This window comes from Numida meleagris, chromosome 3 (assembly GCF_002078875.1).
Source record: "Numida meleagris isolate 19003 breed g44 Domestic line chromosome 3, NumMel1.0, whole genome shotgun sequence".
NCBI classification, from domain to species: domain Eukaryota; kingdom Metazoa; phylum Chordata; class Aves; order Galliformes; family Numididae; genus Numida; species Numida meleagris.
Window position 1 is genome coordinate 88577356 of NC_034411.1, and position 23840 is coordinate 88601195.

General features: G+C 45.5%; 2 protein-coding genes across 9 annotated transcripts in view; both read right to left on the reverse strand.

Moving 5' to 3' along the window:
- Positions 1-480, reverse strand: part of LRRC1 (leucine rich repeat containing 1) — a 62155-nt gene extending 61675 nt beyond the window's left edge. For both annotated transcript variants that reach the window (XM_021390156.1, XM_021390155.1), the window contains exon 1: positions 307-480. In XM_021390156.1, coding sequence (XP_021245831.1) covers positions 307-465 — 159 coding nt within the window. In that variant the 5' untranslated portion in view covers positions 466-480. The remainder of the gene's footprint in view (positions 1-306) is intronic.
- The window catches only part of LOC110395575 (elongin-A-like), a 36490-nt gene continuing 18835 nt past the window's right edge, over positions 6186-23840 (reverse strand). For 3 of the 7 annotated variants that reach the window (XR_002436465.1, XR_002436464.1, XR_002436459.1), the window contains 2 exons: positions 16658-20602; positions 6186-10528 (listed from right to left, as the gene is read on the reverse strand). The gene's annotated coding sequence lies outside the window, so the exon portion shown is untranslated. The remainder of the gene's footprint in view (positions 10529-16657; positions 20603-23840) is intronic. The other 4 variants (XR_002436463.1, XR_002436461.1, XR_002436462.1 and 1 more) reach the window with 4 other exon arrangements.

Sequence of the window (23840 nt, forward strand, 5' to 3'; positions counted from 1 at the left end):
CTCCAGTCCGAACAAGCCCAGCTCCCTCAGGCTCCCTTCATCGGAGCGGCGCTCCAGCCCTCCGACCATCCTCGCGTCCCTCCTCTGGACCCACTCGAACAGCTCCACATTCGTCTCGTGCCGGGGCTCCATGCCCGGACGCCGTACTCCAGCGGGGCCCCACACGGCCGCCCCTCTCTCTCCCGGCGCAGCGCGGCGGCCACCTGCGGGGCTGCTCACCTGCGCCCTCCCTCCGCCGCGCTCCGGCGACGCGCCGGCTCTGGAACCGGTTTCGCCCCGCCCGCCCCTTCCCCTCCCCGCGCTCACCTTGGGCAGCTCGCGGAGCTGGTTGGCGTCCAGCAGCAGCTCCTCCAGGCTGCGGCTGTAGCGGTAAATCTCCTCGGGCACGGCGGACAGCGAGCAGTGCCGCTTGTCGATGGACTCCACGTGACGGTTGCACCGCCACAGGGGGATGCAGTGGAACATCGCCGCGGAGCGCGCCGCCCCGCCGGGGGGACGGGCCGCTGGGGGCCGCGGGGCGGGCGACGCCGCTCACCGCCGCCCCCTCCCCGCCGGCCGCTCGCCGCCGCGGGTCCCGGCGAGACGGCGGCAACGCGCATCCAGCGCGCCCGGGCGGAGGGAAGCGGCCCCGGGCGAGCGCGCCGCCGGCCCCGGGGAAAGAACAGCGGGCGGGAGCCGGAGCGCGGCGGGAGCAGCCCCTATTGTCCGTTGGCGGGCCGCTGCCGGCCCCGTAGGGGCATCGCGGGGCGCCGGGCGCAGCGCTGCTGGCTGACGCCGCGCATTCCCGCGCCTGACCCGGAACACGGCGGCCGCTCCCCCTCCCTCTCTCCCTCCCCTCCTCCCCCGTCCCGGCTGACATCAGCGGGGCCGGGCCCCGCCGCCCCGCCCCGGCTCCGGCTTCGGGCCGCGCCGCCGCAACTTTTCGCGGTCTCGCTGCCCCAACCCCCTCCGCTGCCCTCATCCTGGGGCAGAGGCACGGTACGAGCGGTGCGTAGGAGCCGGAGTGCCCTCAGGCTGCCCTGCCCGCCCCTGTCGCCTGTCTGCGGAGCGTCTGCGGGTCGCTCCAGTGTTTTCTTTTTCAACTATTCGAACACAAAGTTATGAGGAAAGTGGTGTAGTAAATGTAGAAAAGTGGTGTAGTGAAAGTATGGGATGCTGTTTGGGCACCGGGGCCATTGCTGATCTTGTTCCTCCCAAAAAATAAAAAAAAATGCTACGCTCAAGGCTTTCTGAAATAAGACTTTTAAATCTCATTTTGAAAGAGCAGGTGTGGGGCTCTGAGCGCTGTCCAGCCTGGCTCTGAATGTCTCCAGGGATGGGGCATCCACCACCTCTCTGGGCAACCTGCTCCAGTGCCTCACTACCCTTCCTGTAACAAACTTCTTCCTTATTTCCAGTCTAAATCTCCCCTCCTTCAGTCTGAAATCATTTCCACTTGTCCTATCAGAACAGACCCTGCTAAAGTCTTTTCCTTTATTCTAGATACTGAAAAGCCACCATCAGGTCTCCCTGGAGCCTTCTCTTCTCCATGGCTTCAGAGGGTCTCCACTGCCGCATTCCGCAACATCAGTTTGGGAACCCAAACGGTGATGTAAAATGGACTTGAAAACAGGCATCTGACATCAGAGCTTCTCTTCAATAGCACTGTTTTCTTGCATAACGATAACTGCATGCAGATACAGAGTGGGGCAGAAGGAAAAGTTTATCATAGCAGCCTCTGCCCTTCTGTCCCTGCGTGGTACTGCAATAAGAAGTCATAAAATCACTTTTTTTTTTTTTTCCCCTAAATCAACTGATAAATCCTGCAAGCTACGTTTGTTTAATTTCCGTGGACATTGCAGTGATCTGGCTATCTTAGGGCATTTTGGTCTGTGTGTACTGTTACAGTTTGCTGTCCTACAAAATAATATACTTTTCAAAAGTTACCATTTGTATGTATTATTATATAATAATACATTATATATATCTATACATGCCTTAAGTGGCTGTCAGAACCAAGAGATTCTATATTGAGTAATTAAAATAAATACATGGAAACCCAACGTACCTAAGTAAGGAATACAAAGATATCAGAGTGGGAAGGACTGTAAACATCTCTGACTTGATAACAATGAAGCTGAAGAGCTGTTTAGAAATCCGCAGGAAGTGATCAGCTGTTCTGATTTCTGACCACGCCGTGATTAAAGATGTGTGTTGGAGAGAAAGTGTCAGCATTTCTGCATAAATTTAATCCACTGCGAGTGCACAAATTGTTTATAGCACGTGAAAATGAAAGCTGTGATTGATCTTCTTCATCTTGTACGTGAAAGGAAGATCTTTACCTGTGGACTTTGAGATGAGTCTGATCCACTGCAAGTCTGTGGCTAAACTCATGGTATGGAAACAGGCATCAAGGAGGCCGGGAGGCAAACCGTTGTTGAGGAGGTAGTATTCTCACAGCTGAAAGCATCACCCTGAACTTCAGCTTGCAAATAAACCCATGCAGTTTTGGTAGGTGTAATGAGTTACTGTTCTCTGCTGCACTGAGAACCAGAAGAAGGTATGTGCCCCAGGGACAACAGCACATTGACAGGATTTGTACAAGCACGTATGTGACAAACTTCTTAACGGGGGTAAGTGTGCCCCTCAGGGATAAGAGAAATATTGCCTGCTCTGATAGCAGCGATCCTGCTGGTTTACACAGATGAGTGGCACGCTGAAGTGTGGCTCACCTACAGAAGGAAGTAAGGGCTGTTCTCTCCCAGTTGTGCAGGGGACTGCCTGCTTTCAACTGCCTCTGGATATAGCCACTTGGTTTGCTTCCCTTTTATTTTGAGCTTTTTTTAATTTGTCCTTTTCTCTCCTCTCTTGTCCTCTCCCTTTGTTGCTTCTTTAAGTACTTCAGTACTTTTATACACTGTTTGCCCTGACTTTATTTACTCAAGACAGCTAGGTTTTATTTTACAACTCTCCCAACAATGCCCAGAGCCACTGAGATGTATGAAATCTGTAAGAGAGGTAATGCCATGGATTTTTTTTCCAGAGAAGTGAATGCCTGGAGCAGGTTCTTTCTTGGCAAGCTGCTTTACTCAGCCTCAGGTAGACATGGTCAGACTTCTCCAAACTCAGCTTTGGAGGGGAATAGATGAACTCTGCCTCACCATGATGCCACGGTTCGCATTTTTTTCTGCTGTTCACACTGCCATCAGGCAACCCACACCAGGCTTTGTGCCATCCTACAACCACTACCAGTTTGGTCTGGGTATGTAGGCAAGAACATCAGTGTTGAAAATCTCTACTTCTCTCTCTAGACTCTGTCCTTGTATGTGCTTGCCAACAACAACAACAACAACAACAAAAATAACTAAATAACTACTTCTATGTGATTCTAAGGACCTCAGACAATGAAATGTATAATATAAATAAAGTTAAGCTGACCTCAGGAGCATTCTTCCCAGTTATTATTCAAAAGAAGTGAGCGCAAGGTCACACTGCAGATATCCCCTCCTTGGCACTGATCATGCAGAACTGCTCTCTGGTTTTCCAAAAGGAACACCCCGTTTGTTTGCAATTCAAGCAATCAACGTCAAGTTTTGAGTTCCTTATAAAAGGCAAAAAAACACAGATATCCATGGTTTTGGGTGAATGTGGAGAAGGTGAGTGCTGCTACAGCGAAAGCAGGAATATTGAGTCAGGACAGTAAAGAGCATTTTGGAGTACAGAGGGAAAAAAGAGAGAGAATGGAGAGCAATAGCTTTTAGCATCAGCATAGTTTAAGTAGTTCCTAAAATTCAGAGTTTAACACCCACTTGAATTAACAATGGGAAAAATAATGAAAAGAAAAAAATAAGGCACACCAAGTTCCTGAAGCCATTTCTGCATTAAGGACTTCTTCCCTCCCCCAGGCAGATTTCCCAGTGCCCTCAGAGAAAAGGAGATGCAATTAGAGAGCGTGAAGAAGCTGGGGCAAAACAAGAAAGGCACGAGGAAAGAAGGAAAGACTCATGGACTGCAGGTGACAGCAGTCCAGACTGCAATAATCTAAGCAGTACTCTCAATACACAGGTTTTGACGCCACTGGAGGAGGAGTTAGCCACCCCTGTGAACATTCAACGTGAGTACCGCTAAACTACCAGCAAGTGGAAAGCCTGCAGAGCTGCTGAGAGCCAGGCTTGGCACAGTGCTGGAGTTCTCTAGCACTGACATACTCCTCTCAGTTTTGCTGGCTGAGGACTCCAACCACACTTATTCTTCGGTTTTTGTTTGAATTGAATTGTTTGAATTGAATAAGGGGGCTGTACAAGCAGCAGGTGGGTGGGACTACAGAGCATTGCCATATTGATTATCGCTACAAATACTGCAACCAGTTCTGGTTACCTAGTCACAAGCATCACATCCACAAAGTTTTTGTGAGTCTGAAATAACTGGTATGGAATAATGTTAACGTATCATTGTTACAAAAATACCCCTATGAGTTCTGATGAATTGCTGTCTGATAATGCAAAGCCTCAGCGGCACATGCTGCCAGCGGTGCATTTAACACATTCAGAGTGTTTTTGCAGTGCTATAAATAGCAATCACTTTGAGCAATAGCTGCTGCCTCTCTTCTCTCCTCTCCACTCCCACTCCCAAACAAATTGCTCACGTCACCTTTTATTTGAACACAATAAGCTGTAATCACATGAAGTATTGCTTTGATTTAATCCTATTTGCTTCAGTTTGGTTTGTAAGCAGTGGCCAATAATATGCGGTTCCATTGTATCCTATGGTTTCTTATTTCACATCAACTTTCAAGGGCTGACACCCATCATCTTATTTGGCCAGAAGAACAAATTAATAGGTTCTGGCAGGTAGGGAGAAGCCTGTGACTGGGATTTTTTTTTCCCTTTCATTCTTTTTTTTTCCTTTCCTTTCCATTGCTAGGCTGTCACAGCTGTTGGATAGATTGTGAGCCCCAAATATTTTTCAGTTTTTTTTCACTGTTTTGCTTTGTCCAAGAATAGGTACAACCTCGCACTGCAAATTTTTATTTCTTTTACTGTCAAGCAAATAAGTAGATGCACAAATTCAGACCCATGTCTGAATTTTTTTGAATCAACACCATAATTTAATTAAATATGACTCCACCGTGTGCAGTTTAGTGCTCAGTTTCCCATGCCCAACAGAAACAACCAAGCTGCTGGGATTAAAATGAAAAGACAGGTACCAGGAGGAGGTAAGTCACGCTGCATTCAGACCTGACAGAGAAACTTGAGGTTTTTGGTGGGCATCAAGCCACATCTTCATCCCTTCGTTTTTATCCTCTGGATGAGGAGGAACCCCAGCTCTCAGTGGGCTCAAAGCCAGGTTCTTTCAGCATTACTGTGCAGAAGAAGAGACTGCCTGCTGGGAAGCTGGCCCAGGCAGGATTCATAGAATCAAGATATCTTGAACTGAAAGGGACCCAAAAGGATCATCACCTTCAAATCCTGCCTCCACACAGGACCATCCAAAATTAAACCCTATGTTTGAGAGCATTTTCCAAAGGCTCCCTGAACTCTGTCAGCTTGGGGCCATGCCCACTGCCCCTCAGACTCCTCTGCTCTGGGCTCAACAAACCACGGGACTTCAGCCACACCCAATACATTTTCCCCTCTATACTCATCACCGTCTTTGTTGGGGCAGGACTGTGCCAGTGCAATGGCAGCAGCATGACTTTGCTTGTGCCAGCTCCATCTTTATGGCCCATTGCTTTAGTACTGATCAATGGATCTGGAGAATATTTTACTGAGTGATGGAAAGCAAAAGCAGCAGGGTAATGCAAATTTGACAACGACGGAAAATATTTTAACTGGCTCATAATATATACATATATTTCTTGTTGTGTGGTTCATAATTTCCTTCTTCCTCTCATCTTAGCTGGAAGGGAAGTTTAATGCCCTTAGAGTAATCACGTGGGGTCTTATCTACAATTACAGATGCACATACAATTCCACATTTGGAATTCATAAAGGCAAGTTTTAATGTTGATTATACTCTTCACTAATTTCCTATAATAGCTGGTTAGCTCACAGAGTGCACATTAATTAGACTGTTGTACTTTAACGATTTTTGCCATAGACAATTTCTTTTTCAAATCATAAAATACATGAGAAAAGTGTTATTGATCTTCGGTAAAAAAAAATGAAATATCTGACATTTCTCCATAGAAAAAGGAACAGATAGACTACGAAAGTGACTTATTTAATGAATCAGACCAAGGATATAGGAAACATAACCAGAATGTATTTAGAATGCCCAATAGAAAAATTGTAGTGAGCAGCTGCACCAGGTAACATATTTTTTCTGCCTCATCGCAGTAACAATTGCAGTTAACAGCAGACGACTGAATGCAGTGAGTGACTAGGTGTTACGCAGCAGACCAATGAGAAGCATAACTGACTTTAGATGCTAATGCCTTTCTGAAGAGACATTATGCTGAATACCAAAAGGTAAATTAGCAATTTAGGACATGTATATAACAGCTCAGTCTTCCAGTTGTGAGAAAAAATATAGTTGGAAAATAATTAGCTAACATTAAAAATAAATAAATTGGGGGAAAAAATATCCCACAAGCTTACTGTTGATAACAAAATGGTAAAGCATGAATGTCTAGGTCACAGCATCCATTAAACCAGATATCTCTTTCTGTACAACCTGCGTTAAAATTGTCACAAACAAATGTTATCAACAGAATTCAGGTCAAGTAAATGTTGGCAAACAGACATACTGTGGTGAATTAGGAAGTTTATGGACACACATCAAATGCTCTGCAGGCCATCAGAAAGTAAAAACAAAGCAGAATGAGCTGGAGTAGGACTCTGGCATACCTTTCACAAACTCCCAAAGACAAGGAACTGCTGTCAGGCCATCATCAGCCTTCCTACTGGAGAAGGTTTCTCCAGATACCAGTGTGCTCAATAAAGACTGTGATGGATTTTAAGAAAGTACTGAAATTAATTTGATTATATGAAGAGATGAGATGACTACAAAAACTTGAAAATATGCGTACCAGAGAAAGATCTGATGATTCCGTTAAACACAAGCCCGAAAAAGTGACTTCTTCCAACTGATATCTCTTGTGCAATGTACACTTGCTCCTGCCCATTGGTGGGATTCTTCACATGGGAGCAACATCAACCAGAGGTGATGGTGGATACCACTCACCGCTCACTACGAAGTACCACTAGTTATTCACCTCACATGCAAACACAGACCTTGAATCTGAACATCTTATTCAAGCTTTATACCATTTATTTATATTTTCAGTTTTCAGTGCTTCACCCAGATGCCCCAGAGACCTCATAGACAAAAGTGAATGTGAAAGCTTGGTCTCCTTCCTGGCACACGATCCTTGCAGCCCCAGCTGGCAGGATGACACTGGTAATGCTGCTGCCTGCACATCCACCATCTTGTTCCATGCAGTGCTGGGTTCTTTTGGCGTGAGCTGGGTTTGCCTGGTTTATGTTGGATGCTTGTGTCACCCAAGGAAAGCCTGGTCCTCACTGCTTCCCTTGGCCCATGCATGGTGATGGGCTCGGTCAAAACAGCATGGGCATGAAGGCATGCTCCAAATACATCTCAGTCATCTCCATAGGGATGTCTTTCCACTCATGGCAATCGTTGCCTGGGTGAGGAGGAAGTTAAAATCCATTAAAATCCATGCTCAAAGGCACCAACGTTTTGTAACCTGCTCGAACTGCTGGTACACTGGAACAGGTTTGAGCACTCATCTACTTGAACTCAAAATCAGTTTAGTGGGCTCACTTAGTTAAGATCTTTTAAATGTCTTCAGGTTTTGGCCTTAAGCCATACAGATGTGGTTCACACAATGTTGGGTCCAATGCAGATGTGGCTGGATGATGCAGTTTTGTCTCAGCCTTCCTTTCTCTTCATCTCCTGCAGCACCCTTCTGAGACCAAGGAAACTCTACTCTACACCATGAATTAATCTCAGGGATGAAAACTGAAAAGAGGGAAAGATGAGAGGACACAACAGATATAAGTGAAGCCAGAAACAAAACTATTTGGCACTTTCTAGCTTCTGCAGAAACATGGTAAATCCTGCATGAGTGTCTTCTTCCCTCATATGTGATACCCAAATGCTAAAGGTTTCTGATCTTTGTGTGCTTTCCTGCTCATCTTCCTCTGCTGAAAATACTTCAAACTGAAAACAAAACCCCTTTCTTCACATTTTGAAATCTCTCTCAGAAGCAAAGGGAGCCTTTTCTCCTTCTGTCATCACAAATGATGAGAAGAGCTGATAATCTCTATCGCAAGTTGGCCCAGCACTGCCTTCTGTGAGATCTCGTTTCTGCTTGCTTACAATCTCACCAGAGATGTTTTATACCTCACGAGTCTGACTCAGATTCAGACATTTTCAAGAAAGCGTCAGCTAAAATGATCACCTGTTTCTGATAATGTGTTTGCCAGAGAATATGGTATGCAGTACACTGAAAAGACACACAGTAATCTTGCTATCCACACCACTTGCTTTGGAAAAAGTCCTTTTCGCAAAGAGGGTTGCTTAGCAGAAAGACCACCAATGCACCCTTTGCTGCCACAGCCATGAAATTTGTAGAAGATCCCTCTGGGCAAAAAAAAAAAAAAATCTGTTCACATACATTCAGCAGTACATGCACCTAACAAGTCTAATATTTAGCAGCTAAAAATGCCACAGATTCTCCATGAACTGGGTGGACACCAAGTTGAACATAAGCCAGCAGTGTGCCCTTGTCACTAAGAAGGCTAATGGTGCTGTGGGCTGCATTAGGCAAGGTATCACCAGCAGGGTGAGGGAGGTTCCTTCCCCTCTACTCAGCACTGGTGAAGGCACATCTGGAGTTCTGTGCTCAGTTCTGGGTCCCTCACTACAGAATAGGCATTGACGTACTGGAGGGAGTCCAAGGCCACAGAGACAAAGTGGCTGTGAGACAAAGCTGAGAGAGCGGGGACTGCTCAGCCTGGAGAAGAGAAGGCTCAGGGGGATCACATCAATGCTTATAAATACCTGAAAGGAGGGTGCAAAGAGAACAGAGCCAGGTACATTTCTGTGGTGCCCAGTGTCAGGACAAGAGGTGATGGGCACAAAGTTAAACACAGGAGATTCACTCTGAGCACCAGGAAGCATTTCTGTGCTGTGCGGGGGACAAAGCACTGGCATAGGCTGCCTAGAGGCTGTGGAGTCTCCTCCGTAGGTACCTTCAACCTGGATGTGCACCCTGTTCTGGGTGCCCCTGCTTGAGCAGGGGTTGGGCCAGACACACCCAGAGGCGCCTGCCAACCTCAGCCAGTCTGTGTTTCATCACTAGATGTTCTTTTTCAGGAAAGTGGACAGCTTGGCTCTGCTTGTTCTACTATGTGCTGCTACCCTGCAGAAGCAGCCTTTCAAATGCATGTGATGTCCTGCAGCACATCTGAGGGCCCTTGCAGGGCTTTGGCATGTTCCTGCAGCCAGGACCTGTTCTCTGCTGTGAAACATGGGGCATCCCACAAGCACAGCACCAGGAGCAGAGGAGACCTGGGGATGTGCTCCTTGCAAGCACTGGTCAGAACAAGATGCTTGCTCATTTACCAGATGAAGCAAAAGTGAAATTCCTCTCGGATTTGTCATAACACAGCACAGATTTACCTCTGTATAGGGAACAAAGGCATGCAACCTGCAGTGGCAGCATGGTCTGTGATCTGTGGCGCTAAGCAGCAAACAGGGAGAATCACAGCATGTTTGCCAAGCCTCGGTCCATACTAGAAAATCTAAAAAGAAAAACAAAAAAAGAGAGAAAATGATTTATTTTGATTTCAGCCCTACAGGTTGCATCTACACTGCTTGTTGTGAGGCAGAAGGGAAAACTGTTGCCTGTACAACCTCCTTTGTGGATGGCTGCTGTTTTTCAAGAGGTAAATCTTGGTTGCACCTCAAGCTTTAAAGGGCTCTGCACTTATCTAACAAGCTGTGTAGCCGTTCAGCATCTTATCTTGTCACTCCTCTTATTGGCATCCAGCAGAAAGAGCCCCAGCTTGCTCCTAGAAGGGACCCTGCATCCCCTGTGTGATGAGAGCTGATACATTCACAGGCAGCCCAAGAACAAGCTGCTTAAATGCAAAATGTGCACACGGGGATAAGGTTTCCCAGCCTGCATAAGTGTTGACGCATCTGTAAATGGATGTAGATCAATTATTGATTTTCACTGAAGCTGCATCTGAGTTCCCATCCTAGGGACAGAAAAATCCTCTCTGTTCACTGTAAGTCTAGGGTTTGCTGCTTGTAAAACCTTTTACCTCTTTTTTCCAGCTCTCCAAATCAATTATCCAAGCTTGCAGTCATCAAAAGCAGCATCTCTCATTTTCCAATGAGATCTCCAAAAGCCACCCAAAAGTCACAGTGTGCTCCAGCTGTTCATGGATGGCCATTGGTGCAGGAGGAAAAGCTTGCAGCTTGCCCAGGGACTGTTATCAGAACACTGGTGATGGGCTCCAGCTCTGTTTCTTCCTCATCCATATCCACTACCACTGTTAGCATGGCCCAAGACGACCTTGGGAACAATAGGAAAGGACTGATAAATCTGTTCCTTCACTAGGACAGCACCTGGATGTTGTCCTAAGCACCCTGCTTTGGCTGTCCCCAATTGAACAGGGGTCAGATGGACACAGCAGTCCCTGCCAGCCTCAGTCATTTGGTGATTTTGTGCTTCAAAATGACTTGTGTGAACAGCTTCAAAAGAGGCTATGTGATTTTCCTCACATAGCCTCTTTTGAAGCTGTTCTCCTTTACTCCCTGTGTCCACAAGGCAGTGTGCTCCTACCACACTTTGCTAGTTTCCCTGTTAGAGAAACAGTGGTGTGTACTTGCAGTTAAGACAATGACATCTTGACCAAGCGTCATATCACCTGGACCTGCCATGGTGGTTTTCCCTCAGTCCCATCTATTTTCTAGCATTCAAAATCTTTCTCCCTGCTTATTTGAATGATATGTTTGGCTTAGAGTCTGGAAACGAGCGTGGTTGTTGAGTTGGGAACAAATACCCAGATTCAGAGTCTTTTGGTGCACCTCAGGTCTCTGCCCGCATGGGAAGCTCTAGGCATGGCTCTTCTGACCTGTGAGAATGAGTCTCCACAAGGATCCACCAGTCCTGCAGAGCTGTGTTTGGAAACGTATCATGTCTGACTCTTTCTGAAGCACTCATCAAATGCCATGCCACCAGAGAAGGACATTACTGAGTAGAAAAATAAAGGCATACTTGGCCAGTCACCTTAGAAGACTTCACCAGCTATGGGAGACTGATTGTTATTGGATAGATGCCTCATGCACCAGCAGGGAAGAATGGAACTACCATGCTGGTACATGAAGCAAATATGTCTAGCATAAATACATCTGTTTATAGCAGAAGAACCCTTTATAAGGAAAAGATGTCCAGCCTTAATTTTTCTATTGAGTTTGTCCTCTGGCAAAACATGTTGTTGTGATTTCAAACATGTTTACATAGCACAGGCTTTCCATTGTTGGAAAGACAATGTGGTTTAACAGTGGCTTAAATTAGGGAAATTAAAAGGCTGAAAGCTACGCAGATTTTTTTTTCTTGAAACTTAAGGCTGAAAAAACCCCCAACAAGGTAGTTTTTCATGAACACATTCACATTTCATGAACAAACACGAAAGTCACGTGCAGTTATAGACATTTCTTTGCCAACCTTCCCCCCAGCTCAGATTTTTATAAGCTGTTGGAAAGTGTTTGACAAGCCATATCAAGTAATAATCAAAAGATTGGAATGTTTGGCAAGGAGGATGATCCTACCAGATTTGCAAGACAGAGGCTGGATGAGTGGTTTAGCTGCAGGGGATGCTCAGGCATGGGAGCCTGCAGCAAAGGAAAGGTGAACGGTGATGGTTCACTTGCTGCAGGAGGAAGGAAACCTTCTGAGAAACAGGGAGGGCCAGCTTTTAGGGCAAGGGCAGCAGGAGCAGGTCATTGCCTGTTGCTGGTAATGTCCTTGTGGGATCGGACCAGGGATGCCCCTGGGCTGGCACTGCTGCAGATGCTGTTGTCAGCAGAGCCAGCACCTGTGATCAGAGGGGTACAGCCTTCAAAAAGAATATGAATTTGGAAAGATCAAGCTATGGTCAGAATCCACAGCAAAAACAGTAACAAACTCTAGCAAACATGGCATTGCAAGGAGGAAGAAATGTAGTGAGCTACTCTGTGCTTTAAGAATACAAGAATGCAGCAATGCAGTCTTTTACAGAAATAAATAGTTCAATCAACAGGAAGAAGGATGGAACAAACTACATGTTCTGCATGCTGTAGGAGTTTAATAGCCCTAAGAAGTGAAACTGATTCTGTTGCTGATTCTGTTGCTTCATGGGTGGTAAGCTTGGAGTTTGGCAATACGCAGCACGCATAAAACATCTTTATGCAACACTCCACAAATGTCAACATGTCTCCTTCCAGCTGATCAGTCTTAGCAGACCTTTGAAAACGAGGACATCCAGTGGCTAAACGTTGCAGCAGCGGTTTTCACAAATAATTTGTGTTTGTAGCAGAAGCACCTGACCCGTTATGCCAAATTTCTGCACTTCACAGAGGCCTAAAGCAGGTCGTGTGTGGAGTAAAGGCTTTTACATAAGCTTTCTGCACTGGGGTAAATTCCACTTAAACGAGGGCTCACGGCTGCAACAAGCTGGGGGCAGCCTCTGTAAGTTTTACTCAGTAATATGTAGCCAAGAATATTGCTTCATCTTCTGCTTCCCTGTGATGATAGGCTCACAATTTTATTTGTATCTTAAAACAAATAAAAATTAACAAAGCCCACCACATTTCTAGGTTAGCCTCTAGATATCTTATTAAGCTACAGATGTTAAACATGGCTGTGAGTTTTAAAAGCCCTTTGTTTCCAACCAGTCCCTTTGGAACCAATCAGTACAGCAGGCAACCTGCACCATACCATTAGAAATTTAGCCTTAAATGCACCAGCTGGAATACTTACACCTAGCTCCTGTTACTGTAACTGTATTGATAGCACAATTGTGGCAATTAATTGTAGAGGATGATATAAAACAACATTCCAGGATGCGAAAATTGTGCCTTGTATGAACCACAGTAGAAATAGAATGAAAATACATAAAGATCAAAATCACTTCTGGAGGAAATGGGCCACTTTTGTACGTTTACAGGCCATGATTTTCCCTGGGGATTGGCTGTACAGTATTGCACACAAGAAGTAACATCTCACCTAAAGCCAGACATTTTGCAGAATGATGAAAAACAAACAAGAAACCCTCACCTTATTCAAAAGATTCTTTGAATTAATGTCGCTTAGAATGAGAAGTAATGGCCTCAGGTTGCACCAGAGGAGGTTCAAGTTAGATATTAGGAAAAATTTCTTCTCCAAAAGGGCGGTGAGGCATTGGAACAGGCTGCCCCGGGAAGTGGTGGAGTCACCATCCCTGGAGGTGTTCAAGAAACACGTAGATGTGGCACTGAGTAACATGGTCAGTGGGCATGGGTTGATGGTTGGACTAGATGATCTTAGTGGTCTTTTCCGATCTTAATGATTCTATGATTTTTTACCTGCATGTTTCAGAGCAATCCCTTGAAGGTTTGCCAGGTAGCTCTTCGTAGACGCCATAGCTCTGAACGAGCAAAGTCAAGAACTGAAAGCACAGGGAATAAGCTCCAGACCTCCTTCTATTAGTAACTTCCAGCATGGCATGCATGGAACAGTTAGAGAATAAGGACCTGTGTGGTCTCCATCTCCTTCTCCCACTGCTCTTTTTCATTCAGGATGACTGTAGCAGTCAGTCAAGCTAGTCTTAAATCTCTATGCCAGAAACTGAACCCACTGCTCATAATCAGCAAAGAGAGAGTGCAGCCCCAAAGTCCCCAGCTCAGCACTGTTCTCTGGCAGCCAAGTGCAGACAGAACAGCTCCCAGAGCACTTCAGGTCACCTGCCCATCCCAAGCCAATCCTCAGCCTAAACCTTTCAGCTGCTGAGCACTCTTCTCCTTCATCTCCCCTTGCCCCGGCTTTCCTGTGCATTGGCTGCAGCAGAGAGGTAATCCAAGTTAGTATGAAAAATGCAGAAAGAAAAATTTATCTTTTTTTTTTATTCTGACATTGGTTGCTGAACCAATATACCCTGTACTACCAGAGCACTAGATCTTATTCCAGAAAGGAGGTGGAAATGTTTGCTCAGCAGTTTGGGTGCCTATTTTTACCAATGTGTCTCACTGCTAAATCAGGAAAAAAAACTTGGTGCAAAGAAGGGTCCAGGAACATAAGGTAAGAGAGGAGAGAAACTCTGGCAATGCCAGTTGTGATGAGCTCACACTGCCATGAGACTGTAAGAATTTACAGCTTTCACATTTGGAAACTATATTTAGAGCTCGGGGGAAAAAACAGTAAGCAGAGAGCATGGCAAGCACTCCCATTACTGTATTTGATGGAGAACTGTAGTTTTCAAGGCTGACTCTTCTTCCAGGATTACAGCACACTCTTCTTCTCTCGCTGGGAGCTTATGAAGAGCAGGAAGTAAATCCCATCATGGATTTCTGCACACTTAAGTTAAAAGTTCCTGTATTATAGGCACTATTTGGGGCAGCCATGCCTTTTGGCTAACAGCATATAAACTCCTGCCACCCGTCACTTTGCAATGTGGAACTGAAGAGCAGGAGTGAGAAATTCAGGTTATTTTCTTCCCCATTACTGTTGGGGTCTCTGTCACTCTAGTATCTCACAGCTTTTCTGGACCATTAGTGCCATATACAGATACTTACCTGATTTTACTTATTGGTAAAGTTAATGTTAGTTTGGGAGCAGATGCTTAAAACAATGCACTAAGCAAAGTTGAGTCAATGTTCCCAGTTAGACTGAATTGCCTGTCTTTACTCTTTGTTCCTCCACAAATGTAACTTTAATTACATAAACTTCATCAGGCAGCTCATGAGGAGCAGCTAAATTACAGACAGCAGGCAGGGACAGGTGTGGAGAAGTAGTTTACAGCTCTGAGAGGTGTTGCAACCTGTGCTGCAATGCAAGAGATTTGCCAAAGCGAGCAAATATCATCAATAGCGGAGCTTCAGGGCTCTTTGCTTCCTCCAGTGGCACCGTGATGAGTTTTTGATGCAGAGCCCCTACCCGCTTGCAAGAACTTCATCCCCAAATTAGAGAGATCTTTTCAATTAGCTTAATCTTACGGCTAAATTGTTCTGGCTTAGTACAAGGTATCTGCGTTTCACTGAGTTCATTATGAATGCAACCACAAAGCATGTACTTATTTCTCCGGAGGCTGACTCAGATTATATGTTGACAAGTTATACATTGACAGATTATATGGTGACAAGCGATTCATCCTTCCACTCCTCTCACCAGTCCATCAAAGACTGAAACCCTACTGTACGCAGATTGAAAGCGACAAAACAACCACATTAGTTCCTTCTCATGTGTTTAATTTGAATTCAGATGCCTGCTTTCAGCTGTGAGGCATAAAGGCAAAAATATTCCCCTTCTCTCCCTTCCAAAAGAAAAAAAGTTGTTTGCATAAGAACTGTAAGTAACAAAACAACAGCAAATACGTATTTTGATATTTCCAATAGTACAAAACTTGCATAGGCATTGTTGCCACTTAACATCAAACTCATGTCTGTGCCAAAATACTACTCCCTCTGCTCTGTAAGACATTGAAAATGTTCTTTTTAGTTAAAGGCCTTCAAAAAATTATGTAGTATCCATGCTTCATCTTCCACAAATTAAGAAAATATATATATCCATATCATAGAATCATAGAATCACCAAGATTGGAAAAGGCCTCCAAGACCATCCAGTCCAACCATCCACCTATCACCAATAGCTCTCACTAGACCATGTCCCTCAACACAACATCTAAACGTTCCTTGAACACCTGCAGGGTCGGTGACTCCACCACATCCCTGGGCAGCCCATTCCAGCACCAGACCACTCTTTCAGAAAAGTAGTACTTCCTAACATCCAGCCTGAATCTCCCCTGGCACAACTTCATCAATTTTCAGCAAATCAGATGCTACAAGATTGTCATTTTCTCCTTAACACCCTGAGCCCAAGGTCTGGATGGAAACCTGCTGTCTGTAATAAGAAAAAATATATGGCAGAGAATTGCTGGCTGGTTCTTGCTGGGGTCTGAAATAGTGAGGCAATGTCTGCTGTGTTTTGAAGAGATTTATCTAGCTTTGACCAGAGCGCTTGCAATTTTGAAGTCTGACTACAACTATCATTATATATTGAAAAATAATAGGTGTGTATCACAGAGGTTTGTTTTTCCAGTTTGGTGATAGCAGATTTTTTGTACAACTACTGGACTTCACGGACAATGAATATTGCAAAACAATTTATCTGACAGCCTAAGTGGCTGTTGTTGTTTCTATATTTCTCAAGTTCCAGTGTAAATTCTATAGAATAAATTGCAAATGCTGAATATTAGCAGAGAAAGAGGTGGTTCAGCTTAGCCCTTTGAGTCCAGGCCTGCATGCCCCCATCTACCCACAGCAGTGCTGAGGAGTCAACCTCTCCGCTCACTTTTGCTCTCTGACATCTGGGGGTTTTAAGCGGGTAACTCCTACTGACATCCCCATAAAGTGAGCACAACCACCCCCATGGCCTGGCAGCATCAGCTTTCCCTGACTTTCTGAATACCATTTTGCCACAAGCGTTGTCTCATGCAAGCAGGAGATGTTCCAACGCTGTTTGCCATTCAGACAGGTAAAGAGGAAAAGCACAGAGAGCCAGTGGGGCTTCCTGCAAAGAGAAGCACAAACCTCACGGTCTGAACACAAATGCATGGTGGCACATCTAGCAAGCAGTGTCACTCTCCTTCAGCCTCCTGTGCTTACGTTTTCCTAAGTGGAAAGTGGCAGTGCATGATCAGCATGCCTCAGGGAACCACTGCCTCCCCTCTAAGGAAATGTGACATTTCCTGCAAGTTGTGGGGTGCCAAACATGGCATTCAAGGAAACCTTCCCTCTAAGAAACCCTCCTGTTTAACAGGGACAAGAAGGAAAAACAGGCCAGCATGATTTCTGGAGGTTGGTGGCACTGCCTGTGGCAGAGGGGTTGGAACTTGGTGATCCTTGGAGTCCCTCCCAGCCCAAGCCATTCTATGAGTCTATGGTACCCAACTGAAGTGAGCTCAGATCTCTGCTCCTGGGTACTGCTATGCAGCTGGAGAAGAATAGGCCATGGCCACCAAGCCTTCTGGGAGAGGTCACCAGGCCTCCATACAGCTGTCTGTGACCAGCCTTGTGCCATCAGCATGGCTGGTGCTGCTCTGAAGCTCTTCGTTCCCACTAGATAAAACAGCACAGAGGACAACCCAAACAAAGCAGCCTATCTAAAAAGCTGTAAAAAGGCACCAGAGTTGTAGGTGGGGTGGTGGCAATGCTCAGTCCTTATGCTTCACCCACAGCTCCAGCCCCGCTTCAGCCCACACATGCAGGCTTCAGAAGAAAAGTCCCATTTTCAAATGCTAAATCAGACTTTCTAAGCCTGAATTTGAGCTTAGCATCTGTGCTCGGGAACACAAGCACCTATTTCACACCAAATGTCAAATTGGCCAGTCAAAGTGTGAAGAAAACTAATTTAGCAGCCTGAAAAAGTATGAACAAGCACTCAGAGATAGCAAACATATCCTGTTTTTGAGCACATCAACAGTATCTTGATTATTTTCGGACCCATTATGCAGTAGGCAGCTGAGTCCCTGAACTGGGAGGCTGCCTCTAGGAGCACTCTGCAAAAGGGAAATGCCACTGCAAACATATTTATAATATTATTCACGATTCAGAATAGGGATTGGTTTCAACATGGGAGCTAAGGGGACACCCTGAAAAAGAAGGCTATAAAAGAAAAATGTGTGTGCATAACATGAGAAAGATGGAATATACACCAGGGTATTCTGCAAAGGTTTTCCTTTCTGTAGCATTATGTTGCTGCATTGCATCAGGGCTGGAGGAGGAAGGGTTATAACACATGGGAGAGGCGGACAGACAAACAGCAAAGCTGGGTGGAACGATAAGGGCGGGGGTAAGGGCACCACAAGGATTAATTCACATTTCAGCTCCAGAGGAGAGACTGGAAATGACAGCAGGCTTTGGGTAGAAATGAGGTAAAACATCTTTGTGTTATGGGGAGAGCTGGCAACACTAATAGCGTCATTAGCATGTTGGATGGGAGACCAGAAAAACTGAGTGTTATTTTTAATCTCCTATTAGCCTGATGTTGCTCTGATTTTTAAGGTTGCCCACGCTTCTGGTTTGGCATCCATCTTGAGGAAAAACTTGCAGGCTGCACACCAGCCTCCTCATAAAGCAGTTGTTGCGGGGAAATGATCCAGACCATGACTTTTGTAATTGCTGGAGGGAGCTGCAGAGTCAAACTGCGCTGAGCTTCAGGAGGAAACAGGAACCCAGATCTGCTGAAATACTCAAGCAGGAGACAATGCAAGCCCTGCTGCCCCAGGAAGGACAAGGAGAGGCAGAAGATGGGCTTCATGAAGAGTTGGAGGTGGCTGCAAGGCCTCAGCCTCCTCCTAACCCTCCTCAGGACCACACTCATATGGTGATGTGGTCACTTCCTGCTGGCATAATGCTTGCTGCCTGGAAATCAGAGTATAATAGCCTCCAAGAAAGCCAAACAACCTCTAAGCTCAGGTGAGCAGCAATACCTGAGGCAGTAGGAGGGAGAAGGCAGCCCACTATGGAGGCAAGGGGCAGTGGGGCATTTGGGAGCAGGGTCAGCCCCCAAGCAAAAGCCTCCAATCTTCTTGGGGACAGGTCAGCTAGAAATGGTCACTCTGAGAATTATAGCAATTCTTCCATGGAAGAAAGGCTTTTTTTTTTTTTTTTTTTTTTAGTTTAATTCAACAGATGCATAAACGATGGATAAAGAATGAAGTTTCCTGTTCAGAGTCAGGAGAACATTGGCAGGGCAAATGGTTGCCCTTTCCCATGCAAGCTCAGCATCTCAGTGGGTTATAACAACTACCAGGAACCATGAGGAATGAAAAACACTTTGCCAGTCACAGCAGCACCAAAAACACAGTCTGTCACATACTTGATTTTTTCTCAGAAAACTCTCTCTGTGCTGTAAGTGCCATAATTTGGAGAAAATTATACTGTTTTCAGTGTTTACTTAAATGCAAAATATAGCTCAGTCTTACTCAAACAACTGAGACAAATGCTTAACTCATGATGCATGAGCTCTTCCACAAAACTGTAGATACGGATTATAATCAAGACACACTGTCATTACAGCACTGAAAGTTTTGATAACACTGAATGATTAAATAACTCAACAGTAGAGCCAGTATGAGGCTTTGTTGAGGAAGCTTTTCCCTAAGCCCCTCTTGTCAGGCAGGCCAAAGAGATGTGCTTTTTGCTACTCAGGCAGGGCTCACACTGCAGTTCATCACTGCTGAAAATGCACAGCTAACTGTGGTGACTATGTTGAGAAATAGCATTTTGTAGTTGAGAATTTGCTCTATCAAACAGTGTTACTATTATTATTATCAATAGCACTTTCCATGGAAATAAGTAGGAAGCGTTACTTTTTGAGTGACCTACATACATCACCCCAGTTCATTAGGCCAAAGAGTGGACGGGGAATTCTGAGAGGCAAGGTAAGCCTTATCTCCTCAGGTATTCCTCCCTTCCTTAAAGCACAAGATCATTTCCCTATAACAACAAAGATCAGTATGGCTGCCAGCCTCCTAATGATGCCACATCCCCTAATAAAGACAGGATTTGAAATACCACCCACTTGATTACCTGGGTGATGAACACCCAGATAACAACAAAACCTCATGGCACAGGGCTCCCAGCTCCTTGCTGTAAAGAGGTCATTGCTGTATTTACCCCAGTTTCAGAACTGCACCAAGGATTTTCACTCTGCTTGGGGTCAGCATTGTTCACCACTCAGCAGCACTAGCTGAGGCTTTCTAGAAACCTGCAGAAGCTGCTTTGTGCTCAAACCCCTGGGACTTTTACACAGCATTTCATTCTCCCCTTGATTTTCTAAATGCTGAAAGCCAGAATTCAGCTGTCAGCCCCAATCCAGCATAACACTAATGCTCTGAGAACTCACACTTTAATGCACCACTTTAGTGTTTATCTGAGTTTCAGACATACTAATTGTCTAACTTCCAGCCTGAAGGGTCTGAAAGCACTGAAAAGCATACCAACATGGGTAACTATGGGAGATGTGCTCTGCAGAGAGTTGGCTAGAGCACACCTGTGGGAGAGAAAAGCAGAGAAAGTACTGCATGTTGTAAAGAGCTGTAAGGAGGAAAAGTGCCTCATTGTGAAAAATAAACTTTGGAACTGTAAGGAGCAGGGTAGCAGGAGGACAAGGTTTCAGCTTTTTCCCCTCAGAGGTCAGCATCTTGAAGAGAGAGATCACCTCCCCTGCCACGTCTCAGCAGCTTTCACGCCTTCTGCAGAAGAGACTGCTTCGTTCTCCCAGAGGCAGGCAGCAGCTTGCTCCTCTGTTTCTGCCCGAACAGCTCATATTCCTGCTTCTGCAGGCTTCAGCAAGCAGCATCTTCTCTTCTGTAAGGTCCACCATCTTGCAAACAGTAAGGAATGGGAGCTGGAGAAAAGGCAAAAAACTTTGTCTTCCACTTGCATCTCTGTAGGACAACAGCTACGTAAGAGCTTCCAGAGCTGTGCAGCCCCTTCCTGAGCTACCACCTTTCTTATACTTGTCCTCAGGGACAAGAAGAGGCAACTTTAACTGTAAACAGAGTTCACAAACACAATGTGGCATGCTTTCCCAGGCACCAACACTGCTCACAGCAAACACACCATCTAGAGCTTAGTCTACAAAGATGATTTTAAAGTCCTTCATTTTGAGGGAAAAAAAAAAGGGGGGGGGTGGAACCGAACACTTCATAGAAAAACCTTCCCCACTATTCTGAGTATTTTTTTTATCCTCAACAAGTCTGGAGATGACACCACGCTGACTGGTGCAGTTGACACACCGGAGGGAAGGGATGCCATCCAGAGCAACCTGGACATGCTTGAGAGGTGGACCCATGCCAACCTCATGGAGTTCAACAAGGGCAAGTGCAAGGTCCCATGCCTGGGTCAGGGCAACGCCAAGCACAGGCTGGGCAGAGAATTGCTTGAGAGCACCCCTGAGAAGAAGGATTTGGCTATGTCAGCTGATGAAAGACACAACAACATGAGCTAGCAATGCGTGCTTGCAGCCCAGGTGGTCAACCTTATCCTGGGTTGCATCAAGACAAGCATGACTGATTCTGCTCCTCTACTCTCACGAGATCACTCCTGCAGTACTGCATCCAGTTCTAGGTCCCCCAACACAAGGACATGGAGCTGTTGGAGTGAGTCCAGAGGAGGGGCCACAAATATGGTCAAAGGGCTGGAGCACCTCCCCTACGAGGACAGATGGAGAGCTGGGGCTCTTCAGCCTGGAGAAGAGAAGGCTCCAGGGGGGCCTTATAGCAGCCTGCCAGTACCTGAAGGGGGCCTACAGGAAAGCTGGGGAGGGACTTTTTATAAGCGCGTGTAGTGACAGGATGAGGGCAAATGGCTTTAAGCTGGAAGAGAGCAGATTTAGACTAGATAGGAAGAAATTCATTACTGTTGTCACGGTTTCAAGATTTTTGTTATTGGTATTCCACATCATAACACCCTGTGGAGCACTGGAAGTTAAAGAGTTAATGTTCCAGTTCTGTGGACTGCCAATTTTCTGGGTACCTGGCTCTCAGAAGAGAAGAAGAACTACATACCCCAGAGGACTTTGCGTTTCCATTTTCCATTCAGAGGAAAGATAAAACTGCTCACAAGTCATGAGATTCCTCTCTTTTTGCTGCTAGTCTCAGCAGTGCGTGCTCCCTAGCCATCTCGCCTTCAGCTTTAGAGCAAGGCCTTCAGTTTTGGACACTCTCTCTCTCTCATTTATTTGGTTTATTAGCTTCAATCCCAATTAACTTGTATCTCTACTATTATAATTAGTAAATCAACTATCTTCCTCAGATCGTTGCTGCTGTTTCTTTTCCTTACTCCTTTCCCTCTTTGTTCCTTCCTCCTCCCACCACTTTCTTCAGGCCTGTGGGCCTGCTGTCCTCTGTCAAGGACACTGATAGATCTCAAGATAACTCCGTGACGGTTACTGGTGGAGAATGCGGGCATTCTAAACTGAAACTGAACAGTGGTGAGACACTGGAACACGCTGCCCAGAGAGACTGTGGGTGCCCCCACCCTGGAGGCATTCAAGGCCAGGCTGGATGGGGCTGTGAGGGACCTGGTCTAGCAGGAGCTGTCCCTGCCTATGGTGAGGGGCTGGAACTAGATGATCTTAAAGGTGCCTTCCAACTCAAGCCATTCTGTGATTCTACTGAATCCAAAAGTCATTTAGATGCTGAAACTAGATTTCTATTCCTTTAAAAAAAACCCACTGTATTAATTTCCTGAACATTGGGATGCTTTATTTCTGGACAACTATGACAGCCTTGTGCTATATTTTACTTTAGAATCTTGGCAATTCTGAGCTCTGTTTTCAGTTTTTCTTGTCTAGCACCCCAGTGATCATGCCAAATCCTAAACCCCTTCTCCACCTTTGGGACAGGATTTAGCCTAGAATACATGCATCTGTAGTCCCTGTGAATAGCTCAGCTCCTGGAGCTTCACATTCCCTCTGAGGGCAGTCTCCTAAGAAAGAACACTTCACCTTAGAATTGTGTTGTTTTCTCCTCCTACCCTTCTGTTCGAAGCACAAGATCATACATACTCTTAAAAACAGAGCAGAAATCAGGCTGAGGTTTTCTTGGGCTCAACCACTAACAGGATGGAAAACAATTTTGAATGCTACAAAACATTGGCAGGAAGTAGATTGTGGGTTTTACACATGAAATGGACAGTTTAAGTCATCTTCTTCATTCGTGGTCTTTTCCACAAAAGCAGGGCTTTCCTTTTGCAACTATATTTTTCTTCCATTACTTATTTCATTTGTCAGAAACAAACACAGAACTTACTCATGGCATAGAGGGAAAAGCAGCAGGGCTGCTGGAATGAAAGGCTGCTGAAAGAGTCAAGAAGTATTTACTACCTGTGATACAAGACTCCAATTGAGTTAAACTTCCACAACCAACTGATTAGCAACTGTATGATGACCAGAGTCAATCTCATGAATGACAGGTAGTACACTGACTGTTCAGCCAGGCTTGAATCCTCAACAACTCTTCTCAGAAAATACATTTACAGACATGGAAGACAGACACTACAGCCCTACTACAGCCTTTCTACTAGTCAGCACTTATTTGAGACAGTCAAGACTCCCCCATAAGGGGTTCCAGATCAACATTCCTGTGCTGATCTTTCATTCCTTTCAGTGCAACAATAATGCACAAAGATAGTCTACTAGGGTTGCTCTGAAAGTAATACTTCCTATTTTATTATGTTGGCCCCATGACAACAGAGGGGGATGCTGGGGATATGGCAAGAGAGGCTGAACTCACCACTATCCCATTACATTTTGTTGCTGTGCAACAGATGGCAGCAGAGGGGCAGTCTGGCAAAATGGTGTCTGACATGGACATGCATATGAAACAAAGGTGTGGAATTGAATTTTCCTCCACGTGGAAAAAACCACACCCATTGACACTTGCTGAACATTTATGAAGACCAAACAGAGGATGTGAGCACTGTAAGGCAGTGGGTAGTTCATTTCAGTAGTGGTAACAGTGGGTCACCTCCACTGGTGCAGATTTTGACAAGCACAGCCTGCACACAGAATCACAGAATCACAGAATCACAGAATCACAGAATCACAGAATCACAGAATCACAGAATCACAGAATCACAGA